We start from the raw sequence: 8,637 nt of genomic DNA on the forward strand, positions 1-8,637 counted from the left end.
AATAAATATAAGGAAAGTGTACGTATGAAATATCAGCATGCATATTTAGAGCCAATATATGAAATAAGCAAAATCTTACTAAACATAATCAGGCTCACTGCCGTCAGCACCGGAATGACCTACCGTTATTTCCGATTTCATTCAGCATCACGGTTCTTGAAGGTTATATCGGCCGACCGAATGTCGTGATTTACACGATTTGCCTTCATCTAGCATTTCTTAACGAGTGGTAGAGTAGTGCTTCTGGGAGCACAAGCCCGTCCGCCATGTTAGCTGCTTCCAGGAACCTCATCGCCCACCACTTCACCCCTCTCTCTCTTGGCAAAACCCCCAAATCCCACTACTTTTTCAGGCCCGTTCGCTCCTCCAGATACTTCAGAATCGTTCAGTCCCAAACCCAACCAGTTCGGACCTCAAGCACCGCGCGAGTACCCAGCAGGAACCCCAATGTTATTGATATACTTGAAGAAAGAGGCCTCCTTGAATCCGTTACAAGCCAGGAAATCAGGTCAGCTTCCTCTAATCCCTCTCTCAATCCTCTGAGAGTGTATTGTGGTTTCGACCCAACTGCAGAAAGTCTGCATCTGGGGAATTTGATTGGTATTATTGTTCTGTCATGGTTTCATAAATGTGGGCATAAGGTTGTTGCCTTAATTGGGGGTGCTACTGGAAGAGTCGGTGACCCTTCTGGTAAGAGCGTGGAAAGACCCGACCTTGACGAAGAAACTCTTGCGAAAAACGTTCTAGGAATACAAAAAACCCTGGATACAATCTTCAGTAGGGGGCAGGATTTGAATTTGCACGTGGGTAGCGGAGGTGCTGTCACGATATTGAACAATTATGATTGGTGGAAGGATTTTAAGCTCCTGGATTTCCTCCGGGAGGTCGGGAAATTCGCAAGAGTAGGGACGATGATAGCTAAGGAAAGTGTGAAGAAGCGGTTGAATTCAGATGAAGGAATGAGCTATACTGAATTAACTTATCAGTTGTTGCAAGGGTATGATTTCCTTCACCTGTTTAAGAATGAGGGAGTGAAAGTTCAGATTGGTGGGAGCGACCAATGGGGGAACATCACTGCTGGTACTGAATTGATAAGAAAGATTCTGCAGATTGATGGTGCATATGGTCTTACATTTCCTCTGCTACTGAAGAGTGACGGGACCAAGTTTGGGAAGTCAGAGAGCGGGGCAATTTGGTTATCGCCATCGATGCTGTCACCTTACAAATTTTATCAGTATTTTTTCTCGGTTCCGGATGCTGACGTTGTACGTTTTTTGAAGATTCTGACTTTTTTAAGTATGGAAGAGATTGAGGAATTGGAAGAAGGGATGAAAAAGGACGGCTATGTGCCCAATTCAGCACAGAGGCGGTTGGCAGAGGAAGTGACTAGATTTGTCCATGGCGATGAGGGATTGTTGGAAGCCCTGAATGCAACAGAGGCATTGAGACCTGGAGCCGAGACAAAACTAGACTCAAGGACCATTGAAGATATTGCAGAGGATGTGCCATCATGTGCACTCTCTTACAACGAAGTACTAAATACTTCTCTTGTTGATGTTTCTGTTTCTTCCGGATTGCTCTCCAGCAAGTCAGCTGCCCGCCGCCTATTGAAACAGGGGGGATTGTACTTGAACAATAGGAGGATCGATAGTGAGAATAAGGTGATTGAAGAAGACGATATTGTTGAGGGAAAGGTGATTTTATTGTCAGCTGGCAAGAAGAATAAAATGGTGATAAGGTTATCATAATCATTTTTGTGGTTTTGTTTCATTATTCATGAATCATGTACTCATTCTATCGTTAATTAAATTATGGGGCTAAGAAACAGGAAATTATGTCTATCAATATTCTTTATTAGCAGTTCTTACAGGTCAAATATGAGATCGTGTTCCTATATGCATAGATTTATTCGTTCTTTTTGTATAAAATGGCATGAGCAGTAGTAGATTGGTTGGTTCATTTCATATAATTTACAAGAGGTTAGTGTGGTTTTCCTGTAATGAACCATGGTTAGTGGGCTGTTCATCTCAGATTATGACAAATGAATGATTCAATTACAGTTGGATTCAAGATTTGAAACACGTATCTTGATTTTGCCTTTTAAAATATGTACTTGCTAATGCCTAATCAACTGAGCGTTGAAGCAAGCAGAAGGTAAAATGATTGTTAGTTAGCTTCAACAGAAAAAATAGAGTGTAAAGCTGACTTTGTGTCGATAGCCGTAGCTGGCATGATCTCAACGATGCTGATATTGATGTAGAGGAGGATCCAGGATACAACATAGATTTTCATCTGCTCATTGCATTTCTCCTATTGATTCAACCACGTGGACAGGTATGTTGTGGCCTTAGTAACATGAACAAAATTTTGATGCGGTTTAACCATCCAAGTTGCTTGCCTTAGATTCTAGAGATTGCATGACATACGCTTTCGTGTGGTCAAACATGAGTATAAATGTCCAAGTGGCTAAGCAGTCTGCAGTAGATGTGGGGTGCACATTTTTTATAAAATAAACTGCATTTTTCCGATTGTTTTACTTGAATTATTAAGTTCTAATAAGATGAAACAGTGGTATGTTCATGTGTCTAGATATCTCAAGGGTACAAGTTGATTTCATTCTTTATGAAATGTTATTTCTTGGTGGTTGCTTGCCCTAGGAACTGTGCCGTTCATTGAGTAGCCCATTTTGTCTTCCATCTCTTTGACATAGCCTCGACTTGAAGGAAATTATGAATAAAGGGCACAAAGAGAATCATATAAAAGAAAGATGGTAGCTTCCTGTCCTGAGTGTTGAAGACAACACAGTTACTGCAAGAGCTATTTAAGGTTATCCTTGTTTGACAAACCGGTTTTACGTTGCCCAAATGAGAGTATGTTTTCCTTTGTTTATTATTATTATTGTTGTTGTTAGTATCTATTACTTATCTTCGTATAGTGTCAACTGCTTTAGCTGTTCTTTCTTATGTTGGGGAGGACCACAGATAACAGGGAAAACTGTAGCTGAAAATCAAGAATGAACTATCCTTGCTCACTCAGAGTGGACTGTGAATATTATCACAAGAAATGAGTGAGAGGGGTGGTTTATGTGGATTCTTCTCATACTTTCTGAGCTTAAAGCTAAATAACTTGTTCGATTTCTTGTCTGTCAGCACAAGTTGAGACTTAAGTGATCATAATTGCAATTTAATTTAGATGACCAGAGTTGATAGTTTCATACTATATACATGCCTATATACAAGTTCATAAATATAAAATTATCCCTTTCTACGCTTTGATCTTTGTTTAGCTTAACACAATTGGCCTGTTCTGAAGGAACTGGTTTAATAATTGTCTATCATTCAGTTTTGGATTGGTTCAAGTTTCACTCTTCTGCTTCAGTGGTTTCTTCTTGCTTTCCCACTGGTGTGACCTGTCTTTTTCGTTTTTTTCTTTTTTTCAATCAGCAGTTTTCTTTGCTAAACAGTTATTTGACGAGCTGCACAAAATTAAGGATAGTAAATCATGGGAAAGGCAATTAGTTAATATATGCTGGGGAAAGAATTATCAACTACAAACCTTTATATATAATTCATGCAAATGGAAAAGATACATTTCCAGAACATTTCCCATGCTGGTCCATTGTCAGACCTGATCGACCTATCAGGTCATTTTCTGCGGGGTGGTTACGTTACCTCTCTTTCTCTCTCCCCCCTCGGCAAATGATGTGTAGCTAGGGGTGGCATGTCTTCTGTTTGATTCCCAGAGGTGGTACATTCTGATGGCATGAGGTCCTGGTCCTTCCGTAGGGAATCTGCACTGGAGTTAAGCGATCTGCCATGCATACAAGGAGCACCTCTCACGGCAGCAAGGAACCCAAGGATCGCCCTTCTCGCGTACGTGGAGACTGTCAGATAAGGAGCATAATGCCAAGATTTTACTTTTACAGGTGAAGGAAGCAATGTGCTCAAGAAGCAAAGCGGTGAGTAACTAGACAAGCCAGGAACCGTGTTTTAGTAAGTTCAATGAGAAAGTAGCCCAGTGATTTAATGCAGTAGGAACAGCATGTTAAGGTGTTTTTACACCAAACACTGGAAATAGAAACCGTGAGAATGTTTCGTAATCGGTGGTGAATTATTCTAGTAAAAGATGCAGAAAACGTGCCTTCTTAAATTCTATTTAAAGAATCAAACACCGACTTATTATGTTATTACTGCGAATCTGTAAGTTTTAGTTGAGTTCTACATGCTTAGGTATGTGGATTAACTTAAAGACTTTTAAGTTGAAGAACATTGGGAGTTCAAACGCAGAGTGCAACCTTGCCTACCCAGAGACAAGGTTTATGTATTTCTGCTCCGCGTCTCTCTCTCTCTCTCTCTCTTGCTGTGTCCTTGTTACATAGCTTAACAGTGCAACATGCATGTTGGTCTCCACTATCTTCAGTGCATGAACCTACGCGTTTCTTTTATAAGCTTAATGGAGACTGCACTTATGTATCATGCCATTCGGTGACGTTAACGCACTGAAAGAAGCATCTCACAGAATTTTCATGTAACTTCTCTCTCTCTCTCTCTCTCTCTCGCTCTCTCTGTGTGTGTGTATATATTATACATACACACACACCATGGGAGTAGTCAACGCTTGAAAAGGACTTGGAGTCAACGAACCCAATTCTTTTAACCGTTGTGCCTGCCGTTTGGCGACGGTTGAATGGGTTACCAAATCAAAGTGGGCCGTTGACTCGCCAAGAAGTCTCACAACAATGAAGTGTTTGACAAAGCCTTGAGTCATTGAGTGGGCTCAAGTGGCTGAGCATGGTGGAGCACACTGCAAAGTGTGGGGGCTACTTAATCTGTTCCTCCCCTTTTTTGCTTTGCGTAGGTCTTTCCTTTCAATATGAATTCAAAAAGTTTCAACGACATTGACGTCCATGAGTAGTATCTTTTTCTACTCGGTTCGGTACGTAGTATCTTTTTCTACTCGGTTCGGTACAGGAAGAAAACTCACCCTACTATGATCGCTTGTTGAATCGAACATGACGGTTCCACCACCTTATCTACCACAAGTTGACCGCTTTCAGGCGAGTTTATGGGAGAGTTTTTTTCCTTCACATATTTCAATGAGAGTCGCTCTAAAATTCTTCTGATGATCTATGGTGATGGATGGTTGAGAACTAAAACAAGGAGAAAAAAATATGAACTAATAATAGATGATGCAAATATTTATTACTTTTTTGTTCTTATTTTTCTCTCAACCATATATTATAATTGTTCAAATGACCCTTATGAGTAAATATTCGATCGAATTGAGATTGAAATAAAGTTTTAGATAGGTATCCTATATCTAACATTCATACATCTTAAACGTCAGTTTTTTAAAGTATCATAATGCAATCCGGATTCAATTGTGTATTTAAAAGTCGGAGTGAGATTCAAGATTCAATTCATGCCAGATTAGGATACAATATAGACTTTTTTTATTTCATTCTTGTTTCAATCGAAAGATAAGTTGGATATGGCAAAAGATACGTCCAATTCAAATTCTATCTGGTAGTCATCCTAAACAATGTCATCGCAATGGCACCATCAATCACCATTACCAGCATCCTAAAAATTTTTAAAAGGTAATTTTAATTCTTGTTAAAAATCTAAAACTATAATTCTACTTCTCTCATAAAAATAAAAAGTTCTAAGTTACACCTTTGATCATGATCGCGCTAAAACTATAATTCTACTTCTCTCATAAAAATAAAAAGTTCTAAGTTACACCTTTGATCATGATCACGCTAAAATTCAAGCACGTGCGTCATGCGGCGAGCACGACCATCTAGAAAATCAAAACCAAACGACGAGAGGTTGGGGGACAAGTGGCTTGAAATTGTGCGCGCTTCACGACTAACCGAACCCAATCAAAAGGCCACACGTTGAGAGGAACTTGGGTCCCAGAAGCAGCTTTCCTGAGAGACAGAGCCTCAGTCCTAATCTCCCCACGTTCCTCACCATTAACTCATGCTCCTACCAGACAAACAAGGATGGGGAAAAGACATCCCTTTCACATGCTAACCCCTCTTTTACAATAAATACAAAGGCAAATGAACTATTTTTCACGGAGGTACCTAACTGATCAGCTGTTTGCAGAAAAACTGCTCCTACTCCTTGAGGATATCTTTAGCTATTATCTCCGGAGATCTATATTCATACGACAGTAGCAGTTTGTTACTATTGTCAAACAGCCTCCTATGCAACATATTTGGTGGAGGAATTCGCAAAATGCAAGCAATCGGATGTCTGCATATTTGGATTCGAATAAGAAAGAAAGAAAGTATATATCATATCCAAATCTGACTTTACTTGCGTATCTGAATAAGAAAACATTCTTTTAAATATAGAATCAAATCCAAATTACTTTACCTTATGTTAAAAATACATCTAAACGTATATGGACATTGGTACAAAATATTGATTTGATTCTGAATTCAAATTCAAATTAGGAAGATGTTCTCCTCCACCATTCAAACCCCTCATGTAGTTTCTGGACTTTGTTCTATTTCTCCTAATGACAACAGGAGGCACCTAACTGGAATTACGAGCGATTCGTTCTTAGAATAAAAATTAGAAGGGAACGTTAGAGACATTAACAAATAGGCACCAACCTTTTGAAAAGGACATCAAATCGGTCCCTGACTTTTCTAAAGAATTCACAAACGACGGCTTGATTGACAGCGAACGTGAAATGAATAGACACATAAAGAAGTTGCCCATATGTATATGAAAAAAAACACAGACAAAAATTAAAAAAGAAAGCCACAACCGGGGAGCCAGGCAGAAGCTCCTCAAATACAAGTTTTGGTTTTTTCGGAAGTTTCGTTTTTGTTTTTTTTGGAAAAAGTGCAGGAGGGCCGAACTATGTTTTTTATAAGTTCTTGATAAGTTAAACTAAAATTTTAAAATTTACATCCAAAATTTCAAGTTTTTGACCCCCTCCCCTTCTCCTTCTAGATTAAAAAAAAAAAATCAAAATTTTAAATTTTAGTTTAACTTTTTTATAATAAAAAATTAGATAGTATTGTTAAAATTTTAAAACTTTAATTTGACCCATTACCTAAAAATTCCTACCCCTTCCCCTTATGGCTTGTTGTCAAACCTTACTATTCAGCGAAGAGTTCAACATGGAGAGATGGACTGAAGCTTAATTCATAGTCCTGTGACTCAAACTTGAATTGGCAGATGACTGGGTTTATTGGGTCAGCTAGTTGATTCGTCGACTCGATCAAATTCTAAAATAACCATAATATAAGTAACTGCAGAGTTGGGCCAAGTCAAGGGCGAGTCAAGCTGGGTGAGTTGGGTCAACCTTAACTTGTGGCTAGGTTTATTAAATATCCAAGTTGACTTGTGCTATTGTCAACGCAACCAGACGTGTTTAATATCTATGACTTCATAAAAAAAAAAAAAAAAGAAACCGCTGCTGCTGGTGTTTTAATTTTTTTTTTCTTTATTTTTTGAACCAACAAAGGGCAATTTTGACCTGGTCCGGGTAGCGGGCTTGGTCGACCATGCCCGAGGCCCAGCCCGGCCCGTTTTTGTTAACTGGTGGGCTGAGCCGGCCCGGGTCTTGCTGGGTCAGCCCGATGCCCACACGACCGCTTCCGCCTCCGCCTCCTCCCCATCGGCTCTCCGCCCTGCCAATGACCCCATCAGCTTCCATCTGTTCCCGAACGGCGACCAAGGCAGCTGTCCGCTCCCTTCCTTCCCCGACCTCTTCCTTCTGCTGGAGATTTTCAATGTGGCTCTCCCGTGCAGCAACAAAGTGTGATGTACGCGATCTTCGCCATTTCCAACTCCAAAACGCAAACAGAAAGAAAGGATGGGAAACCCTAGCAAAACTAATCTTCGCCAGGCACCAACATGCTTCCGAAAGCTCGGTACTCTTCGGTGGGCTTGTTCTCCGGCGGGTTTGTCGCCGACAACGCCGTTGACGGCAGCCATGGAAGAGACCAGCGTAGTTCGATAATGACGAAAGAGAAAATGCAAAAGGAGAGGGAGGGCGGCAGGGCGCAGCGGAGGAAGGAAGACCTAACGGGCCTAGCGAATGATAACCGGGCTCAACCTGTTAAGATCTCAAACCTGGCCGGGCTCACTCAAGTTGAGCCCGATAAAGAAAATATTTGACCCGAACCCGGCCCGGCGGCGGCCCAGCCCGACGCCCTAGTTGTGAGCCAGTGATTTGAGAATTGTCTAAAAAACTGAAGCACCAATTTGATGTACAGTAAAAAAATGAGGACTTGTTTGTTATTAGCTCATTCATGGAGCGTGATTGAAAAATCGAATAAAGTACCCTCCCTTTCGTAATCCCGAAAAGCCAGTCCACAGCCCCACAGGAGAGTAGACGGACACTGGAAAGAAAGAAAGAAGGCTCGTGGAAGCCCGAGAGAAAGTCAGAGACACTACCTCATCTTCACAAGAGGACGAGAACGATCAGAACACGTGATGAAAGATCTGATACCGCGCAAACGCGGTACGACAGCAAATAAAGGAATTCAACTGTCCCCGTATCCGAATTAGACACACGACACACGCTTCAAACTCGTCCCTTCCTCTCCGCCCCCACCAGTCCACTGCGCCCCCAGATCTCCACAGTCTGAATATAAATACGACACAG

General features: G+C 40.9%; 1 protein-coding gene across 2 annotated transcripts; it reads left to right on the forward strand.

Annotated features, from left to right (window-relative positions):
- Positions 1-99: 99 nt before the first annotated feature.
- On the forward strand, positions 100-4,186 carry LOC116265021 (tyrosine--tRNA ligase, chloroplastic/mitochondrial). 2 transcript variants are annotated; one of them, XM_050080689.1, is made up of 2 exons: positions 100-1,738; positions 3,786-4,186. In XM_050080689.1, exons 1-2 carry the CDS (start codon positions 267-269, stop codon positions 3,892-3,894), a joined length of 1,581 nt encoding a protein of 526 aa, XP_049936646.1. In that variant the 5' UTR covers positions 100-266; the 3' UTR covers positions 3,895-4,186. The 2 variants fall into 2 exon arrangements, with proteins under 2 accessions (XP_049936646.1, XP_031501394.1); XM_031645534.2 differs by lacking the exon at positions 3,786-4,186 and having other exon boundaries at positions 102-3,751.
- The last annotated feature ends 4,451 nt before the right edge of the window (positions 4,187-8,637 follow it).

Source organism: Nymphaea colorata, chromosome 11 (genome assembly GCF_008831285.2).
Source record: "Nymphaea colorata isolate Beijing-Zhang1983 chromosome 11, ASM883128v2, whole genome shotgun sequence".
NCBI classification, from domain to species: Eukaryota; Viridiplantae; Streptophyta; class Magnoliopsida; order Nymphaeales; family Nymphaeaceae; genus Nymphaea; species Nymphaea colorata.

Coding starts and splice junctions, on each gene's coding strand:
- LOC116265021 (XM_050080689.1), top strand. CDS start 267: ATGTTAGCTGCTTCCAGGAACCTCATCGCCCACCACTTCACCCCTCTC. Junction 1,739..3,785: donor AAGAATAAAATGGTGATAAG/GTTATCATAATC, acceptor GTCCTTCCGTAG/GGAATCTGCACTGGAGTTAA.